The sequence below is a fragment of the Mastigoproctus giganteus genome, chromosome 9 (assembly GCF_048544385.1).
Source record: "Mastigoproctus giganteus isolate SK-2022 chromosome 9, ASM4854438v1, whole genome shotgun sequence".
NCBI classification, from domain to species: Eukaryota; Metazoa; Arthropoda; class Arachnida; order Uropygi; family Thelyphonidae; genus Mastigoproctus; species Mastigoproctus giganteus.
The window spans coordinates 123836440-123848773 of NC_143583.1; the positions used below are offsets into that span (position 1 = coordinate 123836440).

The window sequence follows — 12334 nt, forward strand, 5'->3', positions numbered from 1 at the left end:
CTTGAATGGGTTGAGCACTCTGAATTCTAATGGGATCCTTCCACCTGTTCAGATTACGAACCTAAGGGGGCATAAATTCAAATTAAGAAAAGACAGATGTAGAATAGATGTGTGGAAATTTGCCTTTAGCCAGCGGGTGGTTAATTGCTGGAACAAACTTTCATCTGTCATTGTGGAAGTTGATAGGTTGAATAAACTATCAACTTCCACAATGACAGATGAAAGTTGATAGGTTGAATAAATTTAAGGAGGAACTGGACAGGCATTTGGAGGGAATGGTGTGATTTTTTTTTTTTTTTTTAGCTGATGCTGCGTAAGCTCATACACTTGCTTTCTTGCATCACATGCCACTACTACTACTACTATTATTACTTTAAAGATATTTGATTCCACATTGGAACTGACATAAGTACCTTTTACTCCTATCAAGAGTAATAGCTTAATTATTTTGTTTATATGTGTGTAACTTGTTGAATTTCCTTTATGCAACATTTGGCATATCTGATTTTGTGAGTTAATTGTCACTTTAGTTATTGAGGGGTGCACTGATGGAGACCTCCTGCTGATGAATGACAAAAATCATTGAAATTCATTGACAGCCAACTGGGGGGGGGACAAGGATTCACCTTGTTCACCACATTACAAATGTAGTGAACCCAAACTAGCAAAAGAAATTTTCATTTTCAGTTTCTGAAAATAAAATTGCTCTATTACTTCATATAACCACTAACTCTCCCCTTTCCTCCATCGTACACTTTTATTTTTTCATGTAATTTTGTATCATTGCTTTATCTAAATACATGAATATGGGGCAACAAGCAATAGTGATAATAAATGATTTTCTCTGTGCAATACACTGAATAATGACCACCTATTTAATACCGTGTTGGGCCACCATTTGCACAGATAACAGCCACTATTTGCCTAGGCATTAACTCCATTAGATGTCTGAAGATGTCTGTTGGGATCTGCAGCCATGCTTTCTGCAAGGCTTTCCGCAGTGTTGAAATAGATGATGGTTGCATATTCATATGTCTCACTTCCCATTCCAAAATATCTCACTTCAATTAGATATTGGCTGGGCAAATTTGGAGGCCAGTTAAGATGGCGATCTTCACTGTGTTCCTGAACCACTTGTGCATAATGCTGGCTAGATGACATGGTGCATTATTGTCTAGGAAGGTCCCATTTCTCTTTATGAAAAAAGTGCTACCTGCCAGGATGCATATGGTCTCCTAAGAGCTGCTGATGAACCTCACCAATGAAACATTGATCCATATGCACCAGTGGTTCTAGTTCTTGCCAGCAAAACATGCCCTATATTAAGCGACCACCACCATCTTCCCAGATAGTGGGTACTGTGCACAATGGTCCATGGACTCATGCTTCTTATGCCATGCACTGTGGTCCATGTACTCATGTTACTTGCACTGCACACAAAGGCATCCATTGGAGTTCTGCAGGTATTTGGATTCATCTGACTAGCAAACTTGTTTCCAGTCCTCCAATGTCTAACCAGAGTGTTGTTGACACCACAGCATTCACAGTCGATGATGATCAGCTGTAAGGAGATGGTGTCTCTTGGGTCATCTGCTGTGGAATTCCATATGTCTGAGTATGCAGCACATCATCATTTGAGATATTGTTCTTGTATTTCCCATATTGTATTGCAATGTTAACTGTCACATACTGACCTACCATTGAACCCATACAACACACTGCACCCTTTGCTCACCACAAACATCCGCATTGCATAATCCTTTACAGTTCTGTTGGCAGGAGGTGGTTTGACCTGTTCAGCACTGTTCTTTGTATACCTTAACCACAGTGGACTGTGACTAACCAGCAAGACATGCTGTTTCCAATATGAAAGCACCCACTCTAAAGCTCTCACAGTCATGCCCTTTTGTAACTCTGTGATATCTTTACTACTTCCCATAACTGCTACTTTATCACTGTGACTTGCATAACCAGATGCAAATTACCACTGCTCTAGCATAGGAAGCTGTTTGGCTTTTTATTCTGTAAGGCATAGTCCATTACACATGGGGTGGTCATATGTGAACACTGAGTGCATATCGAGTGCTCTTTCTAAGCAATACTTTTATTGGAATGGCGATCCATTAATTTCCCTGGAAAATGCCATTTTCTATTTTGTTTACTTCTATATCTATTTATTTTACTACCCAACTCTACTAACATAGACAACTGCTTGGTACATCATAGTATCCAATCAAATTGGTTAGAGAAGACTTCCCCTTAACAAACCCTGAGCGTAATGCTGTGTCCGAGCTATAAGTGAAGTCTTGTCTAGATAATCCTGCAATGCTGCTTTAACCAGTGCCTCCATTAATTTCCCTGGAACAGAAGTTAAACTAACAGGTCTGTAATTACCTGTGTCTCCCTTTGATCCTCTTTTGTGGATTGGGGTCACATTTGCACATCTTCAGTCCATGGGTACCTCCCCTGAGTCCAAGGAAACTCTCTTAATTATGGGTAAGGGTTTGCTTACTTCCTTTGCTGCCTCCTTTAATATAACTGGATAGATTCCATCCACCCTAGGTGCCCCTCTTATGTTTATCTTCAACAATTTCTCCTCCACTTTACTCTCAGTTATTACAAGATTATCTAGCTTACTGCCAGAGTTTAATATACCTCTGGCGTTTCCCTCCCTGGATAACTCCTCATGTGTGAATGTAGATGCAAAATATTCATTTAGTTTGTTAGCTACTTGAGCAGGATCATCAACAGTTGAACCATCGATATCAAGTGGACCAATCTGATTCATCCCCTTCCTTCTAGAGTTTACATAAGAAAAGGACTCTTTGCATCCTTTGCCAAAGATTTCTCATAATCTGCCTTTGCATGCATAACCTCCTTTGTGACTTGGTTACAGACCAGCTTATATCTATCATAGGCTTCCATGTCACCTGTTAATTTATATGTATCCCATGCATTTTTCTTCTCTGCCACATGTCTAATTAGTTCATCTGACTTCCATTTAGGCCTAAATCTTGAACAATATTTCTTAGTTGGTATGAAAAGCTTCCAAGGTTAATTGTTTGAATGCTTCCCATTTTGAATTTGCTGTTGGTAACATCATCAGTTGGTCCCCCCGTATAGAATTTAAATAATGTCTCAGACTACCGTAGTCACCTTTACGAAAGCAAAAACCCTTCCCTTTACCCCTGATGGTAGTTGCCTCTTTGAGTAAATCCTACTTCAGCACACTGTGATCACTGCCACCTAGTAGTTCCTTTATCTGCAGATTCTTAATGCATGAAGATCAAGAGTATTACTCCCTCTAGTTGCCTCCCGAACATGCTGCTGTAGAAAACAATCGTCCAATAAATCCATCAAACCTTGCTAGTGTGTGTGTGACCAACCCATAAATTCCAGTCAATATCTGGGAAATCAAAAGCCCTCATTATAAGACATCTGATTTATTGGCCCACTGTTATTTCTCTGTACAGTTGTTTATTATACTTATTAAAGTCATTAGGCCTATAACACCCTTCTGCTCTCAATTTTGCTTTCCCAGTGCTTATGTCACAACAAACTGACTCGACACTGCACTGTCCAGCCATGTCGACTAGCTGTACTTCCTTGGATTTTGTGTTTCTTAATCAATAGCATAACCCCTCCTCCCTTCCTATCCTGTCTATCTTTCCTGTACACATTGTACTCCCCAAATTCCAGTTCTGCATTCCTTATATCTGTTTGACACCATGTCTCTGTTATCCCAACAATATCTGCCTTTGAAGTTTTGACCAACACCTCAAATTCATCCATGAAAAGCCTAGTAGTTTCCAAGATTAATTCTTTGAATGCTTACCATTTTAAATTTGCTGTTGGTAACATCATCAGTTGGCCCCACTGTATAAAATTTAAATACTGTAGAATTTAAATACAAAAGCAAAAACCCTTCCCTTTACCCCTGATGGTCGTTGCCTCTTTGAGTAAATCCCACTTCAGCACACTGTGATCACTGCCGCCACTGTCTATCTTTCCTGTACACATTGTACTCCCCAAATTCCAGTTCTGCCTTCCTTATATCTGTTTGACACCACGTCTCTGTTATCCCAACAATATCTGCCTTTGACCAACACCTCAATTTCATCAAATTTATTTACCAAACTCCTCGCATTGGTGTACACAGAACTATTCCCAAAAAGACCACTATTCCCAATAGAGACCACTATTCACAAAAAGTTAAAAAAACAAATGTAGACAGGTGCAAACACAGACACACCCAGTAAACCCAAATAATATACACATTCATTCAAGGGACCTGTCATGGACTCCAAACTAGATGATGCATATGATCTAATTAGTGAATATAAGCTTGTTGTTCTTTGTTTACAGGAAACAATTCCTCAAATATCTATTACAGTAAAACATTATGTAATGTATAGAAAGGATAGAAATGCTAATTATATTCACTAATTAGCTCATGAAGGAGCAGCATTGCTAGTAAACTCCAGAACACTGTCTAGAGTTATTCTTCTGCAAATACCTTTATAATTGGTTGCCACTTGAGTTATAGTCGGGATAGCACTAACAATAATTTCTTTATACCTCCTCTTGCCCAATCATTCATATACTCTTAGAAATTTGGATGATTTAGTTACCCAGCTCCTTTTTTACCTTGGGTGATTGGAATAGACATCACCCCTATGGAGTGCCTTTCAGCTTGTTAAGAGAGGACAGTTAATCAAAAAATTCCTTGAAAAGCACAATTTAATGTTTTTAAACAATGGCAGTTACACATACCTGTATTTCTCCCTAAAGATCAACATCTACAATTGACTTTTCAATATTTCTCTCCAAACCTTTTTCCACTTATAGGCTGGATAGAGTCCCTAACTGCTTGTTCACTGATAACTTTCATAACTTTCATACTCTGAACTAACTCTCCTGCTCTAACTGAAATAAGAACATTCTGGAAGTTTATCAGTGCTAACTGGATGCAATATCAAAAATTTGCACATTTAGATATTCAGACCATCTCATCTCTACTACAACAGATAATGGCAGATGCAGAATCTACCATATGCTAAATTGCCTATTAAAACCAATGCCATCTGAAAATGTGGTGGAACAAAGTCTCTAGTAGTACAAATAAAGAGAAGAATAAATACTGGAATTTATTTTGAAAACACCCGACCACTACTAACCTGATACAGTTTAATAAAGTAAGAGCTAAAGCTCATTGTGTACAGTGAATGAGTAAGAAAGAAGCATGGGCCCGATATGCATCCATTATAAAAGATACACAGACATTGCAACAATTTCGACTGAAATCAGAAGAATTAATGTGAAATACTCTCCTATAACCATTCCAATATTACATCTAAAAAGGAAAGAAATGATTGACCTCTCAAACTTGCCAATTCTTTAGATGAAACATTTGAAACACTTTCAGCCATAACTGCATATGAGCCAACCTTTCAATCGCATAAAGTACAGACAAAAAAAATATAATCTAAATTTTAGTACTACGCACCAGCTTTCATATAATGTACCTCTTATCTTGACTGAGTTATGCAGTACGCTTGCACAATCAAAGAATAGTGCTGCAGGTCCTGATAGTGTATTATGCCATGATTGATCATTTGAGTGAAGAGTCCATGACTGGTCTTTTATAACTGTTTAATAGAATCTTTGATGAGGATTGCTGCCCTGTTAGCTTGTGTTATTCTTTTGTATTAGCATTCTGAAAACCATTATAATCCAACAAATTACCAATGTATCACTTTAACTAGCTGTTTAGGAAAAACATTAGAAAAAATAATTAATTCCAGGTTGATATGATTCCTAGAGACTAAAAACGTTTTAAGCTGAAATCAGTATGGCTTTCAAAGAGCTAAGTCAACACTCATTTTCATGGTCAAAGCTAAAGCAGACATTCAAAGTGCATTTCTTAGGGATGAACCCTTGGTGATGACATGGCTTGACTTTATACAAGCTTGCAACATAACCTGGTGGTATAGGATTCTTCACAATCTGTATGAATTTAGCCTTTGAGGTCATCTTCCAAAATTTATCCAGTACTTTTTGAGCAATAGATCCTTTCAGATATGTTAACATTCTGACACTCTGTTAACACTCTCCCAAACATATGTGCAAGAAGAAGGGGTCCCCAGAGTTCTGCTTAATTGTACACTCTTTGCCATCATAATCAATTCAATTATCAAATGTATACCTGATGCAGTCTAAACATACTTGTAAGACGACTGCAACCTCATGCAATTCTCAAAATATGCATCTAATTGAAAAGACAGCTTCAAGGCTCCATTAACAGACTTGTTCATTGGACGAAAAATAACATATTAACTCTCAAAGCCAAAAGTAACAGCTGTCCATTTTTTTCTGTAAACATAATTTACAACCTGATCGAGACTTACCAATCAATTCTCATCTAGTTACTCTTCAGCATAGTATTAGATTGATTGATCTAATACTGGATAAAAAAATTAAATTTTCTGGAGCATAATAAGCATATCCATACAACCTCTCTAAAGAAAATAAATCTTATTTAGAGTAATTTCTGCTATGTCAGATGCAGATCATTACACTGCTACACCTATACCATTTGTTAATTTGATCTCAAGTGGACTATGGGTCTCCCATTATATGCCTCAGCCAGACAAAATGTATTAAAATGACTTGACCTGTATATCACAATGCTCTACAGATTGCACTAGGAGCTTTTTTTATATCTTCAGTTCAGGGACTTTATATGAAAGACCACAAACCTCCACTACACCTTTGTCAGCATGCTTTGCTATTAAACTAAGTAGTTAAAATCAAAAGTTTTCAAACATATGACAATAACTTCCACCAAAATGGAAGTTATTATAAATATAAACCATTTGGCTTTAGGTTACACAGCTTAAATGCAAGTTGGAGACTAAATATGAATAACATAATTCCAGATGTTAGCATGATTCCACTGCCATGGCAAACACCATTGGTGCATGTTGATAACCATTTCGAACAATGGGAATAGAGTGCACGTCCAAATTTCAATGTTAATTAAATCCATGCAGCTCACTCTTTCCAGTTTCACCCAAATATACACTAACATTTCTAAGACACAGTAAAGTTGTGCAAAACATTACTTAGACCGGGGTTCGAGCCCGTCACCACCAAATACGGAGGATGCGGAAAGGTCAGCGAATGACCACCACATATTCCTGGAGCAATATGGCCTTAGTTGCTAATGCTCCTAAAAACCAAACAACAAACAAACAAAACAACAGCAAAACATTACAAAGTCTCAGCAGCTCTGTTTGGAGTGCAGCACTTGAACTGTGAAATTGTTTCTATCCTGATGGCTTTAGAGAATGTAAAACAGTCTTAAATCATTATCCATGCCAATTCCTTAAGCGCTGTTTCCACTCTTCAATGTAAACTTCCTTCCAGTCATCCCTTACTATAACAAATTTGAATAAAGTTAGTGCAGCTTCATACAAGCAGGCAAAAAATAATCTGTTGGATACTTGGGTTTGCTGGAATCACAGGAAACGAACAAGCAAACTTTGCTGCCAAGAATGCCAATCTCATACATTACACTGATTACAAACACATCATACAATGTACCAGTATAAAAAATATCTATCCATTTGACAGGAGCACAAAAACAATAATTGTTCCAGATTAAGAATGATCACAAGCAGTAGTTGTCAAGCCGAAGAGGGAATAGGAAGGAAGAATCAACTTTCTAGATTATGGATTGGGCATACTCATCTAACTCATAGCTATCTACTCACTCACTATGCAATAACTATCAAATTCACTATGCAATAACTATCAAATCCAACTCAGTAAAACATCTTATCATCAAATGCCCATTATATCTAAGAGAATGACAAATAGCTTTCTCTTCTTATCTGTTTTCCTCTAATCAACTAATATTACAGCAGATTCTGGAAACCAAGACATTAATGATCTTTTCACTTTCCTAAAAATGATAAGCAAATACAACCTTATCCGAATCCAACTGTTTAATAGACCTAACCTGTACCATCTGTAAATATTGATGCTATGTCCTCAGTTGCCATTGCATCAATAAATCAGACAACAACAACATGAATGTGGATAGACTTATCATCCATGTTCTGTTTCATCTCTGACATATTTCTGGAAGTCCAGAATGTGGACTAGACTATTTTTTAGTGTCAAATGATTAACCTAGATTTATGGAAAGTATAATGCATACTTGAAATAAAATAACTGCAAAATGATTTCTTCCCACTTAAGCATAAATTAATTCAGGACGTAAGCTAACTAGTGGGATTGCTTTTAAAAAAATAAAAAAATAAGTTCCTTAAATTAGGTTTTAAATTGTCAGGCAGTGCAGTACCATAAACCATTGGATGATGACACTGCATTGCAAATAATAGTAAACTTTTCATATAGAGAGAGTGCTGATTATTTATGGTAATGCATCACAAAAATTGTTGCTTTATTACAGCTTGTTATGATACATCTCAACCTATGGGATCAAGGCATTATCTGAGGATATAATTTTTAGAGAGCAGTGTTAATCCTTTCTGTATTAATGCTGCTCTCTAGAAATAGTCTTTTCTCCATTCATAGTCATACTTAGTGAGAAGATTTTTAACATTTGTTATTATAACAATTGTTATATATCTTACTGCTTTGTAACATAGTAATTTTTTATGTAAAAGATTCTTCCAGCAAATATAGTATCGAACTCAACAGTTCAGCGCCAGATGAACCACCATTAAGTTTTGAAACAAATGCTGAATCCTATACACAGGGCATTGATATCCAGCAAGTAAATGTTCCTGGTAAGTGAGAATGCTACCTTTTCAAATTTCTGTAATTTTTTTTTTATTATATGTTTGTTTCATTTTAATTTATTTACCCAAGAGTAATTTAATTAATTTATATTCCTAGTACAAAATTGCATAAAAAGTGCTACAGCCTTTTCAAAATAATGAGATGCTTTAAAAATTAGAATACCAGGTAGAAGTGATAAACAATGATCACCAAGAACAGCTTTTTCAAGTCCCAACTCTTGCAGGAATACTTGTACAGATCTCTTCTAATGCCATGCTTAATTCTTGACACCTGATCAGTGTATGTTGTCCCCAAAAAGACCTAGATAAATTCGGCAGTAGACTGAAAGGTGGATATACATGTTTAATATTGATAAATGCAAGGTACTGCATTTGGATATCATTAGTACTAAAATAATACACCAATTAGAACCACACTCAAGTTAGTGGAGAATGAAAAGAACCTAGAGGTAATTGTAAAGAACAATAGGATAAGTAGGTGGCATAAAAGGTACCCTCTTACGAAGAAAGACTGAGCTCTGCAAATGGAAGCATCTAGAAACTAGGTATTTGTGAGAAGACCTCATCAAAATGTTTAAGTCTTTAAATTAAACTGAATGCTGTTAGCATCCTTACTCTTTCTTAAATGATGTGTGCGCACACATGGTGACAAATTGAAATTGGAAAAAGGTGGTTGTAAAAAGGTGGATGTGCTGAAATTTGCCTTCAGTCAGGGAAGTAATCGATTAGAATAAACTTACAACTGGTGTTGTGAATTTTTTTTTATAGCTGATGCTGTATATGATGGCTTCTTTCCGTCATTTTGTCACTACTAATACCTTAAAATGCATAATCATGAAGTCTGACTTGCTTAATAGACAGATATATGAGTAGAGTAGTGTGTGCAAAATCTGCATAATACACTTGGATCTCAGAGCTGATTTTAGGAGGTAATAAAGTGCTGGAAACTTTGATGCCAGTCCTGACAGATCATGAAACCAACTGCCACATCCCACCACAGTACTGCCGGACTTATACATTTATCCTTGCCATACAGTGTGGCTTTTATCTTTCAACTCTAGCTATTTTTCAATTATAGCTGAATCCCAAAGCATTAGCTGACAGAAATGGCTTTTATAAAAACCTTCTAAGTATGTATTAATGAACAAAGTCGAGAGTCAGCATGACTGCATTAGAAACTTAAATGAGATTTTGGTGAAACTAAATCCATATGTATATATTTTCAGTAGAAAATGTTTTATGCACACTGCACACACCATCGGTGATGCCTTACCCAAACACTATGCACACTTTTCAGCTGAATAACCATAATATATTTGGCTAATTATATGCAAAATTTACATAACACATTTTGACTTCGAAGCCGTGGTTAGGACACTACAATTACAAAACAACTATGGTGCTCTTTTCCAGTTATGGTTACATTACATCCTATTCCTAATGCTCTCACCACAGTATTAGCTGAAATTGAATTAGAAGGTGTTTTCTTTTCATTTCAGGAAACCAGTTAGCATTAGCATTAGTAGAGGCATTTGATGCAAGAAAGCAAGCTTATGCAGCATCAGCCAAAAAAAAAAAAAAAAACTCACTTCCACTTCACCCCTCTGTTCGTTCAAAATACCTGTCCAGCTGAGCCTTAAACTTATTTAGGCTATCAACCTCCACCACAAGGGATGGAAGTCTGTTCCACCAACCAACCACCCGCTGGCTAAAGGCAAATTTCCGCACGTCTATCCTACATCTGTCTTTCCTCAATTTGAATTTATGCCCTCTCAGGTGATTTTTCTGAGCTAGAGGAAGAATCCCATCAGCATTGAGCATGCTTAAACCATTCAAGGCTTTATACACCTCTATCAGATCACCTCGCTGGTGCCTAGTCTCCAGACACTGTAATTTGCAAAACTTAAGCCTTTCTTCGTAAGAGCACCCCTTTGTTCCGTTCACTAACCTTGTTGCCCTTCTCTGTACTCGTTCCAGCAGCTCTACATCTTTCTTGAAATGAGGCCTCCAGACCTGTATACAGTACTCTAGGTGTGGCCTGACCATTGCCTTATACAATGGAATAATCACCTCCTTATCCCTGCTAGAAAAATTCCTGTATATCATTGACAATACTCCATGAGCTACTCTTGCAGCCCGTCTGCACTGCTCAGAGAACTTCATATCTGCCTGCACAATTACCCCCAGGTCCTTTTCATTCTCTACCACTGTCAGTGTAGTACCACAGAGTTGATACGTTGCTCTGGGGTTGCTGTTTCCCATGTGTAGTACTTGATATTTGTCAATGTTAAACTTCATTTGCCACCTCTCAGCCCATCTGCTCAACCTTTCCAGATCCTGTTGCAGCAGCATAGTGTCATTAGTGTCCTTGACAACCCTGCCAACCTTTGTATCGTCTGCAAACATGGACATTAAGCTTGATCATCAATATCATTTATAAATACAGAAAACAATAATGGACCCAACACTGAGCCCTGAGGGACTCCACTAATAACATTAGTCCACGATGAACAGTTTTTCGTTAATTATTCAATTGTAATATAAAATAAGTGCCTACAAGCCATAATACACCATCATTATCTGGCACTTCACAGCAAATTGGGTAATCAAACATTTCTGTATCCCATGCTTCATTTCAGATCAGTAGATATATTTAAAATGAAAAAAGTGGAAAACATAAGTAAAACTCATATTTGCAAGCATGTTGTATATTTTACAAAATAAAAGTGTGGTCAATTGTAAGTCATAAAATTAGCACAATTTGTATTTTTTTTTTTCGTGTTTCTGTTAAACGAGTACACAAAGGGATGCAGTTTATCTGGAATTTATAGATCAAAGTTTTTTGGACAAGAGAAAATTTTGTGAAATCTAGTGGTTCAAGAAGAGTACTTGAATTTATTCATATGTGAGTTTGAATTGAAGCTCATAGTGTGATGTAGAGCAATTGAGGCTCAAAGTGTGATGATGATCATATGATGTAAAGCATCTGAGGTGCAAGGTATTTTCAACAATTCTATACCAAGTCTCAAAATCTTGACTTTACAGGGTGTCATGTTTCATTGATTCACTGGTAGTGGAGCCCTTCCAATAATTTTAGGATATAAGCTTTGTAGGACTAATAGCAGCCTGACATTGGCTCATCTTACAATGTTTAGGGCATCTTATTTTATCCCACTTTTATTGATTGCATTGCAACCTGTGTAAGCATGTAATGCTGGTAAAACATTACACAGTCCATTACCTAATGAACATGTAGCTAAATGAGATTCTGTTGTTCTTTTGTTTTTAGCTGCCAAAATCATTTATTGTAAGCAAACGGTGCGACTACAACAGCTTTTGACTTTCCATTCCCTGGGCGGCATGCAGGCCAGGGGAAATAAAATAACATTTCCCTTTTCTCTGGGACAATTATATAAAATAAGAGGCGTTCAGAAAATGGAGAAAATGTGAGAATATAATCTCTGTCTTGTGAATTTGTAATACGAACCACATGGGTGTTACTT

At 36.8% G+C, this 12334-nt stretch overlaps 1 protein-coding gene across 1 annotated transcript in view; it reads left to right on the forward strand.

The window, feature by feature from the left end:
• LOC150080700 (death-associated protein kinase dapk-1-like) overlaps positions 1-12334 on the forward strand; it is a 248550-nt gene that overhangs the window by 101559 nt on the left and 134657 nt on the right. The window contains exon 8 of the mRNA XM_090380788.1: positions 8697-8819. Coding sequence (XP_090236914.1) covers positions 8697-8819 — 123 coding nt within the window. The remainder of the gene's footprint in view (positions 1-8696; positions 8820-12334) is intronic.